Source organism: Equus przewalskii, chromosome 9, assembly GCF_037783145.1.
Source record: "Equus przewalskii isolate Varuska chromosome 9, EquPr2, whole genome shotgun sequence".
Lineage (NCBI taxonomy): Eukaryota > Metazoa > Chordata > Mammalia > Perissodactyla > Equidae > Equus > Equus przewalskii.
Genome location: NC_091839.1, coordinates 60,331,097 through 60,346,481, shown reverse-complemented (window position 1 = coordinate 60,346,481; position 15,385 = coordinate 60,331,097). Strand labels below are relative to the sequence as shown.

The 15,385-nt window shown below is 35.8% G+C and overlaps 1 protein-coding gene across 4 annotated transcripts in view; it reads left to right on the top strand.

The window, feature by feature from the left end:
- REV3L (REV3 like, DNA directed polymerase zeta catalytic subunit) overlaps positions 1-15,385 on the top strand; it is a 178,603-nt gene that overhangs the window by 85,858 nt on the left and 77,360 nt on the right. For all 4 annotated transcript variants that reach the window (XM_070559290.1, XM_070559288.1, XM_070559287.1 and 1 more), the window contains 4 exons: positions 781-900; positions 3,868-4,105; positions 9,484-9,626; positions 10,240-14,407. In XM_070559290.1, coding sequence (XP_070415391.1) covers positions 781-900; positions 3,868-4,105; positions 9,484-9,626; positions 10,240-14,407 — 4,669 coding nt within the window. The remainder of the gene's footprint in view (positions 1-780; positions 901-3,867; positions 4,106-9,483; positions 9,627-10,239; positions 14,408-15,385) is intronic.

Below are 15,385 nucleotides of genomic sequence, written 5' to 3'. Positions count from 1 at the left end.
AATTATTTAATCTCTCTGTACATTAGACCTTCATAAAAATAACGTCGAAAGATTTAAATATAAATATATTTTTCTTTGGTGAGGAAGATTGGCCCAGAGCTAACATCTGTTGCCAGTCTTCCTCTTTTTGCTTGAAGAAGGTTGTCAGTAAGCTAACGTCTGTGGCAGTCTTCCTCTATTTTGTGTGTGGGACACCACCACAGCATGGTTTGATGAGTGATATGTAGGTCTACACCTGGGATCTGAACCTGCGAACCCCAGGCCACTAAGCAGAGGGTGCAAACTTAACCACTACACCACCAGGCCAGCCCCGAAAGACATGTGTTTAGATCATGAGTTGAAAGTTTTCTGAGAAATATAAAATTAAAGTAAAATGAATTTATTTGTAATTTTTAAACCATAGAGAATAAAGAATTGTATTATTCAAATAAGACAGTTTGTCTTTTCTTTTCCCTTTGTATATTTTAATGTGCAATGATTTTTATCCGAGTAATATACCTATTTGTACAAACTAGGTCGGATTGAAGAGGCTAAAGAGATTGCAGATTTTTAGTGATTCACAGATTCAGGAGTTTTTTTTTTAATTACTCCATGTGACTGGCTAGATATTCCTGTGGTTTTTATTAAATTTTATTATGTTTGTATTTTACATATATCACCAGCAGTTCAAAATTTTAAATAGGTTTACACTGTAATGCTCCCTATTTACACAAATTCTAAACTATAAATTTTAGAGTTAGGCCATTGCTTTAATGTTTTTGTATTCTTTGTCATCTTAAGGTCACACTAGACACAAAGTGGAAGAAGCTCTTATTAATGAAGAAGCAATTTTGAACCTTATGGAAAATAGTCAGACTTTTCAGCCTTTGGCTCAAAGACTGAGTGAGTCACCAGTTTTCTGTAAGTAACAGTTCTACCATAAATTTTCAGTATTTTAAATCGACAAAAGTACGTATGTGAGGGGTATTTTTTTTCTTTGATTTGAAGAGGTTAGTGTTGCATATTCAATAAATCCTTGCTCTAGTTAGTATAAAAGTGAAACCTCAAATTAAATGAAGTAGCTTTCTTTTTTGTTTTCTCCGCAGCTTTTTCTAGAAATTAATTAAAGGAAAATAATTCCGTTTGTTTTTTAACTTCACTTTGGTTGGAAGAACACCATATTGCTTTAGGGGGAACATGTGCTTATTTTGAATTAAAATTCTCTAAAATTAAGTACATAGTAAAATACCATAAATGATTCTTTCTCGGTGAGTGTCAGAAATTTCCCTGGACAATTCTTTCAAGCCATTAATTTTTGGCTACTGTAGAACATGACAGTTATTTCTGAGTGTCCTTGCATCTCCCTAAAGGCATTTTCATTAGCGTCATAAGCCGTTTGCTAGGTTTCATTTCAATAATTTAGTCTGAATTACTGATATCTTTTTCACAAATTTTTTAAAAATTTCATTGCAGAAAGTGAAATATTGAACTTCATGCCTCTTGTTTTGCTTGGTATAGTGATTTTATGTTTCTTTCCTTGCTCACTTTCTATTTTTTCATATTGTATCAAATGAGGTATAGCATCAAATGTGATCCTAGTTTCTCTCTGTTAACTACATTTTCATTTGAATGGAATACAAATTGGCTGACTAGGGACATTACCAAAATTATTGTACACAAATTCAAGAACATTTTAGACAGGAGTAAGAAAAATTGTTTTTCAATGAATGGCATATGCAGAAAGAAATGACCCAAAGACCACGTTTAAAAATTAATTTGAAGTTTATAATCTAAAATGTTCTGTTTCTCCATCTGAATGAATGAGCAAATAAATAAATTTATATAGACTTAAATTACATTCTAGTTATAAAAAACAAACAGTGAAAACAGAGGAACATAGAGAAAATTAAAGAATTGACAAAGAGAAGGGAGAGAGGCATATCCTTATTTCATTACATTAGGCAAATATCATATATCGTGAGCAGATATAATTCCACCTGGCCTAAGCAGATATAATTCCACCTGGCCTAAGGTTGCAAAAATGCAATCTCAATGTTAGTCAAAGAGCTGAGAGTCAAATATCTATAATTCATTTGCTAATGTTAATCTTTTTAAAGTGTGAAGCAGGAAAAATAAACTGCAATTCTAGGTTTAAGAAATGCATTTTTTCCAAAATGGCTCTTATAAGCAAATATCTTCATTTTTGCTTTATATTTGGCAGCACGATTGAACCAATTTCTCTAATGTCAACAAAGAAAACCTGAAACTTGATATTTTAGTAAATGGTGAATACGTTATCTAATTTTACAGAAAAAAAGTTTGTGTACTAGATTAGAGCAAACCTCCATCTTTCTGGTCTTTTTTTTGTTTTAGTATATGATTCACATACTATAAAATTCACCTTCTAATGTGTACATTTCAGTGATTTTTAGCATATTCATGGAGTTATGCAATCATTACCACTATTTAATTCCAGGACATTTTTATCACCCCAAAAAGAAACCCCATTATCCATTAGCAGTCACTCCCTGTTCTTCCGTCTTCTCAGCCCCTGGCAACTACTAATCTCTTTCTTTTTTGCTGGATTTACCTATTTTTGGCATTTCATATAAATGGAATCATATATCTTTTTGTTTCTGGCTTCTTTCACTTAACATGATGTTTTCACAGTTCATCCATGTTGTAGCACGGATCAGTACTTCATTGCTTTTTAATGCTGAATAATATTCCATCGTATGGATATAACTTACGTCATTTATGTATTCTTCAGTTGATGGAAATCTGGGTTGTTTTCACTTGTTTGGCTATTATGAATAATGCTGTGATTATTCCTGTGTAGGTTTTTGTTTGGATATATATTTTCAGTTCTCTTGGGTATGTACCTTGGAATGGAATTGCTGGGTCATATAGTAACTCTATGTTTAACATTTTGAATAACTGCCAAACTTTTTGCCAAAGTGGCTGTACCATTTTACAATCTGACCAGCAATGTATGAGGGCTCCAGTTTCTTTACATCCTTGTCAACATTTGCTATTATCTGTCTTTGATTTTAGCATCCCTACTGTATGAGATACAATCGTATCTCATTGTGGTCTTCAAGGTTTTTTAAGTAATTTTATTAACCACTTTTAAAGCTCTCTTGTGTTTTTCAGCAACAATTTTCCTTTGACCATCCTTTGAGCTGAGTAAAGCTTATGTGAGGGATGAGGTGTTTACATGTATTGTTTTTAAGTCACTTTCTTTTTCTTTTTTTTTTTTTTGAGGAAGATTAGCCCTGAGCTAACTGCTGCCAATCCTCCCTCCTCTTTTTGCTGAGGAAGACTGGCCTTGAGCTAACATCCATGCCCATCTTCCTCTACTTTATATATGGGACACCTACCACAGCATGGCTTGCCAAGCAGTGCCATGTCCGCACCCAGGATCCAAACCAGCGAACCCTGGGCCACCGAAGCAGAACGTGCACACTTAACCGTTGCACCACCAGGCCGGCCCCTAAGTCACTTTCTTATCATTTTCATATATTTATTGCATATTTTATATTTATTTTGAACACTTGTGACCATATTTGGTTTAGTTAAGTTTGCAGTTAGAGCTTGAGCAGCTTGTTAAAATGTAAGTTCCTGGGCCCTACCTCAGAAATTGTGTTTCGGGAGATATGGAGTGAGGTCTGGGGATGTTCTTTTTTATAAGGACAGAAAATCATTCTAATGCAGATGTTCCAAGGATCATACTGTGATGGAGGAGCTTTGTCAGCGTCTTTGCACCAGCTGTATTCTTTCAGCATGTGCCAGTATCTATGATTTTGTTGTTATTTTATAATTATCTGAATTGTTGAATTATTTAGAAAACTTAAGTTATTTGTTGGTGATGCTTCACTTGTTTTGTAGTGGACAGTAGTCCTGATGAGGCTCTGGTACGTCTTCTTGCTGGTTTGGAAAATGATGGATATCAGGGAGAAAGAAATAGGATGCCGTCACAATGTCACTCCTTTGGAAACACTAAAAATCTCCAAAATAGTGATGATGAAGAAAATGAACCACAGATTGAAAAAGAAGAAATGGAGCTTAGTCTGGTGATGTCTCAGAGATGGGACAGCAATATTGAAGAACATTGTGCCAAAAAGAGGTAACGTTTGAGTTATTTCAGTTGGTTTAATAACATGCTTTAGTAATTATCACAGTTCTTCTTTAATCAGAAATTATTTCTTACTATTATGCATAACATAAAATGTTATAAATTTACTTTTAAATCCCTTTTAAGTAGTGCTTTGTCTTTCACGTGGTGTAATTTCATATTCCAAGAAAAATAAAATTTTGCTACATTAAAAAAATAAGCTTAACTTTTATTTTCTTTTTTCCCAGTTTTATTGAGATATAATTGACTTTTATCACTATATGAGTTTCAGGTGTACAGCATAAAAGTTGACTTACATATATTGTGAAATGATTACCACAGTAAGTTTAGTTAACGTCCATCACCTCATGTAGACACAATAAAAAGAAATGGGGAAAAAATTGGGGGAGAGAAGAAAAAAAATTTTCTCCTTGTAACAAGAACTCTTCTCTTAAGATCTTTCCTATAGGGGCCGACCCGGTGGCCAACTGGTTAAGTTGGTGCACTCTGCTTCAGCAGCCCAGGGTTTCTCTGGTTCAGATCCTGGGCATGGACCTAGCACCACTCGTCAGGCCATGCTGAGGTGGTGTCCCACATAGCACAACCAGAAGGACCTACAGCTAGAATATACAACTATGTACTGGGGGGCTTTGGGGAAAAGAAGAAGGAGGAAAAAAAGAACTTTCCTATATATCATATTAGCAGTGGTAACTGTAGTCATCATATTGTACATTATCTCCCTAGTACTTACTTATCTTATAACTGAAAGTTTGTACCTTTTTACCACCTTCCTCCAATTCCTCCTTCCCCCATAAACCTAATGTTTAGAAATCATCCATTTATCTATGCAGTATTAATATGTGTGAGTAATAAATGGGGCAAAATAGAAGTGCCTCCTTATCCCAGAACTTGGGGAAAAAGAATGCCCTCTGAGTGTTAAACTGTGAAGGGTCGGGGCAACAACTTTAGTCAGCTTTGAAGACAAGGATGGCTTCTAGTCTGATTAGACTGAAAGAATTCAATATTAAAAATAAATAAATAAAAGAGTCCCAGAAGCAGACACTGGTATTCTGGTTCATTTCTCAAGGTAAATGAATAAGATGGTGCTGTGGTTTTATATCACTCTCTTGTTACCTTGATTGGTTTGAGTCTGCCCCTCAGCTGTATGCTCTATGTATAGAAGAAATTAGGCCTCTGAGCCCAAAACACTGAGTATGCCTCTCCTTTAAACTTCCGTAGGCAGTACTAAAATTTTTTCTTTTTTTTTTTTAAAGATTTTATTATTTCCTTTTTCTCCCCAAAGCCCCCCGGTACATAGTTGTATATTCTTCGTTGTGGGTTCTTCTAGTTGTGGCATGTGGGACGCTGCCTCAGCATGGTCTGATGAGCAGTGCCATGTCTGCGCCCAGGATTCGAACCAACGAAACACTGGGCTGCCTGCAGCAGAGCGCGTGAACTTAACCACTCGGCCACGGGGCCAGCCCCGGCAGTACTAAAATTTTTGAAGTTTGTGTTTGAAATTTTCACCCCTAAAGCCATTATTGAAAGGTGAAAGAAGTTAATCCATAAATTATATTTATACATATTACATGTTTACATATATATTAAATAGATATGTAATATTTCTCTAGTTTCTCAGCACTACCTAATATAAAAAATAAAATTTCTGATCCCTTCTCCTGTTATGTGTGTATATATCAAAATCTTCTCTTCTATATTTTCACAGAATGCTCCTACAAAGAATTTCATTTTCATTCCATGAGTAGGAAATTCCAGAACTGCAAAATATTATTTCATGCTTTCTTCCTAGTTTCACATACTCACTCCCCTTTGCTGTCACAGTGATAAATCATTCAGAGACTCAGCTCCTTGACCTTTGAAGACCTAATTTTACCTGGTCCAGACAGAATCACTGTTTGATTTCCTGATAGATTTGACCCTCAGCCATGTCATAGAATGCCTTTTGCTGATATTTCCTACTCTATTAAAAAAAGAAGTGAAGTAAAGACATAAAACTTCTTTGTAGCTGTTCTATAAATTGTTTTGTCAGGTTTTTTTGTATAAACTTTATAAATCTTTTCATGACATCATATCCTGTTGGGAAATGCCTCAACCACGTCAGCCTCATTTGGAACATAGGCGGTCCTTAATGACAGTGCTATAAAATCGTTTTGTTCTTCTTTCTCTGTTCCTTAGTTCTGTAATAACACCACTTTCCTCCCAACTTGTGAAAATTTGCAACTTCAGTGTTATATGTGGCTTGCCCTCCTTTACACCCCTATCTGTTTGTTGTTAAGCGCTGTCAGTCAACTTGTCACCGTAGCTTCTGTTCCATCCTTCTATCGCCCTCCTTCCCAAGGTAGTATCCTAGTTTAGGCCTTCATTACCATTTACCTGGAATACTGTGATTCACTTTTTAACTGAACTCCTTGCTTCCCGTCCTACTCTCTATCATAGGGGTGATAATTATGATTGTTAAATAAACACTTTGTGGGCGTTTAGAAAGGGAAGCAGAGAATATCAGGACCCTTTGTGAGTTCAAATCAGGCTCTACCATCTTTATATCCTTTTTAAATACTTAGGGGAATGCAATCATTGTATTGAGTCTTAATTTCAGCCAGGCATTTAAGAAAGTTTACATAATATCCTTGTGGATAAGGAGAATACGTTGCAGTAGTGACCAATTAGGTGGGTTCACAAAGAGCTTACTAATTTTGCACTCAAAAACCACTTAAATGGTTGCTATGTGCCAAGTATCATGCTAAATTGGATTGAGATGGTCACAAATATTGGAGATTGGTAACTCATTGGATAGCAATATAGATTCAAAAACATCTTGAAACAAAATAGGTGGTGCCTAATAAAGCGTAGAGTCATATGTTCATGTTCAATCGGTCAGCTTCACAAATATAGACTCGTTAGATCTTCAGTTCATTCTGGACTTAACAACGTCTCTGGAAAAGCCATGGATTTTACTTTGTTCAGAGCACAATAGGGCCGGCCCGGCGGCTCAGAGGTTAAGTTCACACATTCCGCTTCGGGGGCCTGGGGTTTGCTGGTTCGGATCCCGGGTGGGAACATGGCACTGCTTGGCAAGCCATGCTGTGGTAGGCATCCCACATATAAAGTAGAAGAAGATAGGCACAGAAGTTAGCTCAGGGCCAGTCTTCCTTAGCAAAAAGTGGAGGATTGGCAGCAGATGTTAGGTCAGGGCTAATCTTCCTCAAAAAAAAAAAAAGAGGCACAATAAGTCTGTAGTGTTGTATGGTTGCCAAAATAGTTTAATTATTGGCTACCAATTGTTTCTGGGGTGAGATTTATTATTCTAACAGGTTTTGGATTTTATTAATAAATAATTATAGTATTTATTTCATATATTTAAGTCTTGCTGTAATAAATTGGATTACTTCTTTTGTATTTTGGCAAAGTTGTTGGTTATTTGATGTTTCTAGTTGAATGATCTTGTGGCATTTCACTTTTTCTTATTTCAATTTATTTTCCTTTCTTCATTGTTGTTTCATTGTTTTATTTTGGTATTGTCCCTTTGCTTTTTCCTTCAACGTATCATTAGCATTTCTTTTACAGTTTCTTAGATTATACCTTGTTTAGCTATTTATACTTTTATATCTCTGTTAAGTGAGTACATATTCAAATGTATAAAATTCTTATAAAGCCACTATCTACTTTTTACCAGTGGTGTCAGCCTGTTTAAAATAATAAGTGTGCACCCAGCCCTGATGGCCTAGTGGTTAAAGTTCGGTGCTCTCACCGCTTCAGTGGCCCAGTTTTGCTTCCAGGTCATAGAGCTACACCACCTGTCTGTTGCCATGCTGTGGCAGCGGCTCACACAGAAGAACTAGAAGGGCTTACAACTAGGATATACAACTATGCACTGGGGCTTTGGGGAGGGGAGAAAAAATGGCATGGTATATCCCATGATTAATTAATGCTTGTGTGTTCATTGACTGGGCCAACTCTTTGAAAACTATGACCAGTTTAACCTTGGGAAAACAAATCTAAACATTTCATAAATGTTTATTAGAAAGAGATTGAATGATAGAAGTATAGTGTCTAGAAAAGGAGTCATTTAGTTCTGTGCTTGTATATTGGATGTTATATTCTGCCCTGAGTACCATATTTTAAAAATACTGAGAAAGTAAAGGAAGAAAGAAGAAGAAAACTAGAAGGATCTGTAATACTATCACTTTTAAACAACAGTAGAAAGAATAGATAACATTTGCTCTGCTTGGAGAGGAATTATGAGATGAATGATAAATGCCTTCAAATATTTTAAAAGTTATCATGTGGAAAATGGCATAGGCCTGCCACATATGACTACACAGGACCAAAGCAGGAATAATGTATAGAAGTTGGAAAGAAAGATTTTTGTGCAATATAGGAAGAAAATTACTAGCAATTAGACCCATTAACAACGGCAAAGATTACTGTGTGAGACAGCAAGCCCCTTATGCAGAGAGTGTAAAAGCAGAGCGCTTGTGTTGAATCTATTAAAAATAAAGTTTTTGCATTGGGCAGAAAGTTGGACTAGATGACCTCTAATAATTCTTTCAGCTTTTAAGAGAGTGATTTTAGGACAAATTGTGATTTGAGAAAGTCTTAATGGAGAAACTGTTCCATGTATAATAAAGTGTATGTTCAAATTTTTGAGGCAAGAGAAAGAAAAAATTAGGTATAGATAGAAAATACGTTTGCCTATCCGGATAGATGGGAAGGTATCAAGCTAGGATCTAATGAAAAATTTAAATTGAGATGAAACTTAAAGAGAGGATCCATCTGGACTTCACAGTCCATCTGAATTCCTCAGTATAACCCTGCTTTATAGCCACTGCTGGGACTGATTCAACACTTTTCCTACTTCCCAGCCCCTCTCTGGTCACTGTTATTTCTCTTTCAGCCCTGACCTGAATACCCCCAACCTACCCTTTTGTTTGTTTTTTCCAATTCATAATGTATTGATTGTGTATTTATGGGGGCTTCTTAAAATACACCAGGATATACTGCCTTTTTAGAAATTACTAGATTCTCAACCAAGCTGTTATATGTGTATGTGTACTGATAGGATGAAGGGGAGGATATAGAGAAGAACATGATTAGATGTGGTAATCCAGGGTATTGTGGAGCTTTGAAGACAGGAATGATGGTGTCTTCTGGCTCACATAAAAGGGATTATCAAGTCTATTTACGACAGCAGCTTTTTGTAGGACATGATACAAAATGTAGCATGATAAAGCAAAGCCAGTCTGCTTTTCTTTTTAAATTTGTAATTCTCAAGGTTTTTTAATTGTTTTATTGTTCCAGCATCGAATTAAGCAAATTGTATACTTTTTTCCTAATAATCGTACTCACTAGTGAATCTTAATATTCTCTAGATCACCGTGCAGAAATACCCATAGAAGTTCAACCGAAGAAGATGATTCATCTTCAGATGAAGAAATGGAATGGAGTAATAACAATTTGCTTCTAGGCAATCTTTCTATACCTCAGTTAGATGGAACTGCAGATGAAAATAGTGGTAAGTAAACTAATATGCTGTGAGCATTTCATTATTGAGGGGCTAAAAATATATTTTAAGACCATAATCACACTTCCTATATAATTGACTAAGTGAGGCCATAACAATATTGTTGTGTTGTGTCCTTCTCCAGGATTTTTTCTTTTGAAAGAATGTAGATCTAAGAGGATAACATTTGTTAATCACTGACTTAAAGCTTCATAAACTTTAATCAGTTTATCATGTTAATATTTAAGAAGCATAAGAAACTGTAAGAAGTATATGTAGCTTATCTGAAGTGATAAAGAAGCATATTATTTTTTGAAAACTTTTTAAGGTGACAGTATTTTTCCCTTACTTCCCCTAGAGGCACTGAATATTAATATAATCTATTTCTGATCAAAGGAATATGTGTTTAAAATAACGACTAATAATCAAACATAACTAACTCTTGACTATTTAGATTGAGTTATTTTCCTAGTGATAGCCGTGACCTTTTTGTTGAGATAACCATTTTAAACACACAAACTTAATGTCATATAATTTCTTTCATGGCGATGTTGTCATGGTTGGGAAAATATTCAAAAAATTAAAAGAGTGGAAGTGAAATAAATTCTTTTTTCCCCCATTTCAGACAATCCATTGAACAACGAAAATTCTAGAACCCACTCTTCTGTGATTGCAACAAGCAAGCTATCAGTAAAACCTTCCATCTTTCATAAAGATGCTGCTACGTTAGAACCCCCATCTTCTGCTAAGATTACCTTTCAGTGTAAACACTCAAGTGCCCTTTCTTCCCATGTTCTGAACAAGGAAGATTTAATTGAAGACCTTTCACAGCCAAACAACACAGAAAAAGATCTAGATCGTTCAGTTGCTTCTTTTACAAATGAAAGCACTTACTCTATGAAATACCCTGGATCTCTAAGCAGTACTGTCCACTCAGAAAACTCTCATAAAGAAAGTAGTAAGAAAGATATCGTTCAGGTATCTTCCTGTGAAAGTAGTATTTTTGATTATGAAGAAGAGATTCCATCTGTTACAAGACAAGTACCAAGTAGAAAGTATACAAACATTAGAAAAATTGATAAGGATGCCCCTTTTATACATATGAACCGTCACACTTGCGAAAGTACATTGGGCAAAAATTCTTTCAACTTTTCTGACTTAAGTCATTCAAAAAATAAATTATCATCTGAAGGAAATGAAAAAGGAAACAGCACAGCTCTGAATAGTTTATTCCCTTCATCGTTAACTGAAAATTGTGAATTGCTGTCATGTTCAGGGGAGAACAGAACTATGGTGCAGTCTCTTGATAGCATTGCTGATGAAAGTGGACTGAATAAACTTAAAATTAGATATGAAGAATTTCAAGAACATAAAACAGAAAAGCCAAGCCTCAGCCAGCAAGCAGCACATTACATGTTTTTTCCCAGTGTTGTTCTTTCTAATTGTCTCAGTAGACCACAGAAACTCGCTCCTGTCACATATAAACTACAACCTGGCAATAAACAGTCCCGGTTAAAAATGAGTAAAAAGAAACTTGTAGGTCATCAAGAAACTTCTAGCAAAACTAGTGAGACTGGATCCACAAAAGATAATTGTATGCAAAATAATACTTGTAATAGTAATTCTGAGAAGGATAATGTATTGGCCAGTGATTTAATTAAAGTCACCCGTGGAGCTTTTGAAAATAAAACACCTACAGACAGTTTTGTAGACTGTCACTTTGGAGATGGAAGCTTAGAAACTGAGCAGTCCTTTGGATTGTATGGAAATAAATACACACTTAGAGCCAAACGCAAGGTAAATTATGAGACTGAAGATAGTGAGTCAAGTTTTGTAACACACAACTCAAAAGTTAGCCTACCTCATCCCATGGAAATTGGCGAAAGTTTAGATGGAACTCTCAAATCTCGAAAACGAAGAAAAATGTCTAAAAAGCTGCCTCCTGTCATCATAAAGTATATTATTATTAATAGATTTAGAGGGAGAAAAAATATGCTTGTGAAGCTAGGGAAAATAGACTCTAAAGAAAAGCAAGTAATATTAACAGAGGAAAAAATGGAACTTTATAAAAAGCTTGCACCTTTGAAGGATTTTTGGCCAAAAGTTCCTGACTCCCCTGCAACCAAATATCCCATTTATCCACTAACACCAAAGAAAAGTCACAGAAGAAAATCAAAACATAAGTCTACTAAGAAAAAACCTGGTAAGCAACAAAGGACAAATAGTGAAAATGTTAAAAGAACTTTGTCTTTCAGGAAAAGACGGTCACATGCTATTCTTTCTCCTCCCTCACCATCTTATAATGCTGAAACCGAAGACTGTGACTTGAATTATAGTGATGTTATGTCTAAATTAGGTTTTCTTTCTGAGAGAAGCACAAGTCCCATAAATTCTTCTCCACCTCGCTGCTGGTCTCCCACAGATCCAAGAGCTGAAGAAATTATGGCTGCTGCAGATAAGGAAGCAATGCTTCTTAAGGGTCTTAACGCATATAATAGCAAGACTGTTAATTCCCGTATGGAAAAAAATAGTCGAGCAAGAACACAGGTTAAGAAATCAAAAACAAAGCTTGTTAATCCTTCTGTAGTTACTAAGAAAAGGAACAAACGAAATCAGACGAGTAAACTAGTAGGTGATGGAAAAAAGAAACCAAGAGCAAAACAGAAACAAAAAACAAATGAGAAAGGTACGTCAAGAAAGCACATAACACTTAAAGATGAAAAAATAAAATCCCAGTCTGGTGCTGAAGTTAAGTTTGTGCTGAAACATCAGAATGTGTCTGAGACCTCAAATAGTTCTGGAGGCTCTCAACTACTTTTTAAACAGAAAGATGTGTCCCTAATGGGCTCTGCTATAGATCATCCCCTTTCTGCTCCCCTACCCACTGGAATTCGAGCACAACAGAATTTATCTGGCTGCTTTTCTTCTTTCTTAGAAAGCAAGAAGCCTGTGGATTTGCAAACATTCCCCAGTTCACGAGATGATTTGCATTCATCAGTTGTTTGTAGTTCTATGGGACCTGGAATCTCAAAAATTAATGTTCAAAGGTCTCATAATCAAAGTGCTATGTTTACTCTAAAGGAATCAACCTTGATTCAAAAAAACATATTTGACCTTTCCAACCATTTGTCTCAGGTAGCACAGAATACACAGATATCTTCTGGTATAATGTCTCCAAAGACAGAAGAGAATGCAAATACACAAAAAAACTGTTTGTCATCTATCGGAAAGTTAAATGACTATCATAATTCCCTAGAGTCAAAGCCAGATCAGACGTATGCCCCTAATTTTTCACAGTGCAAAGACAGTCAGCAGCAGATTGTGTGCATGGCAGAACAGTCAAAGCACAGTGAAACTTGTTCTCCAGGAAATGCAGCTTCAGAGGAAAGCCAAATGCCTAATAATTGCTTTGTAACTTCCTTAAAAAGTCCAATCAAACAAATAGCATGGGAGCAAAAACAAAGGGGCTTTATTTTAGGTGTGTCAAATTTTAAACCTGAAAGGGTAAAACAAAGGTCATTGTCAGAAGCAATTTCACAAACCAAAGCACTTTCTCAGTGTAAAAATCGAAATGTATCAACACCTTCAGCGTTTGGTGAAGGACAGTCTGGGCTGGCAGTTCTAAAAGAACTGTTACAGAAAAGACAGCAGAAAGCACAAAATGCAAATACTATGCAAGACCCATTATCTACTAAACATCAACCAAACAAAAATATTTCTGGTTCCCTTGAGCATAACAAAACAATTAAACGAACACGATCGGTAACATCTCAAAGAAAACCTCGAACTCCCAGAAGTACAAAACCTAAAGAAAAAGTTCCCAAACTTCTTAAAGTAGACTCTCTTAATTTACAAAACTCTGGCCAGTTGGACAACTCCCTATCAGATGATAGTCCCATCTTTTTTTCAGATCCAGGTTTTGAAAGTTGTTACTCACTTGAAGATAGTTTGTCTCCTGAACATAATTATAATTTTGATATTAATACAATAGGTCAAACTGGATTTTGTAGCTTTTATTCTGGAAGTCAGTTTGTCCCAGCTGATCTGAATTTGCCTCAGAAGTTCCTAAGTGATGCCGTTCAGGATCTTTTCCCAGGACAAACTATAGAAAAAACTGAGTTTTTGAGTCATGATAACCAGAAGTGTGATGAAGACAAACACCATGCCTCAGACTCAACCTCATGGATTAGGTCCAGTACTCTAAGCCCTGAACTGTTTGAGAAATCCTCCATAGATAGCAATGAGAATCATTGCCACAACCAGTGGAAAAGTAGCTTTCATCCTCTAACAACTCGGTCTAATTCCATCATGGATTCTTTCTGTGTCCAGCAGGCAGAGGACTGTCTAAATGAAAAATCCAGATTGAATAGGAGTTCAGTAAGCAAAGAAGTGTTTCTTAGCCTTTCTCAGCCTTGCAATTCAGACTGGATTCAAGGTCATACCAGAAAAGAAATAGGACAGGCTCTTGACTCAGTCAATACCTCTTTTACCACAATACTATCCTCACCTGATGGTGAACTTGTGGATGTAGCTTCTGAAGATTTAGAATTATATGTTTCAAGAAACAATGACATACTGACACCAACTCCTGATAGTTCACCAAGGTCTACCAGCTCTCCTTCACAGTCTAAAAATGGCACTTTCACCCCTCGAACTGCTCACATTCTGAAACCACTTATGTCCCCACCAAGTAGGGAAGAAATTATGGCAACATTGTTGGATCATGACCTTTCGGAAACTGTTTACCAGGAACCTTTTTGCAGTAATCCTTCTGATGTACCAGAAAAGCCCAGGTAATCAGAATTATTTTTTCCCCTTGGGTCACTCTGAATAATTTTAGTGTATATAACAACATTTGGTACCTCACTGTTAGTTTTTTGGCTCTGATACTGTATTTGTAAGTATACAGTTGTAAAAACTATTCATAATTAGGGACTTACTAAGAAAAATTCACAGAGCCGGCCCTGTGCCCTAGTGGCTAAGTTTGGCGCACTCTGCTTCAGCAGCTCAAGTTTAATTCCTGGGCATGGGCCTATACCACTTGTCAGTGCCCATGCTGTGGCAGTGAGCCACATACAAAATAGAGGAAGATTGGTACAGATGTTAACTCAAGGTGAATCTTCCTCAGGAAAAAAAAAATTCACAAACTACCTGGATGGTTACACATAGAGATATTTATTTAAATTGATGAGTGTTGGTCCTGGATCTACTATTATTTAACACTGTGTCAACATTAAGGATAAAAGATGCAGAGGCCTGTTGTGACATGCCGAATTAGAAGAGATGTCATAGTACTTTAAAAATATTATGATTATCATTTTAAAATGGTACTTATTTCTAAAATGGCAAACTTTTGTAATTTTTTAAAACTTCATTTTTTAAAAGTGTTTGAAACTGAGCATATGTATGTTTTAAGTACTCTTATGGTATATCTGTAAATGAAGATTATTTTAAATTGTTTCTATTATATGCCATCTTCTTTTCACGTTGCCACATCTTCAATCATATTATTGTTTGTACAGTTATTAGGGGTGCAAGATGGACTTCAGTTCCCCTTCTCTCTTCTTTCTTTTGATAAGCAGAGAGACAGATACACACACACACACACACACAGCCAATAGCAAAATGGGAAAAAAATCACAATACTGGTTTATTTGTAAACCAGTATTTAAGTAGGTATCCTGTACCACCTGCATCACCAAGGTAGAACATATCTGATAAGAGCTAAGTTGGGGGAACATGACTTAATTCAGGAGGTTAAAGTGGTGGTT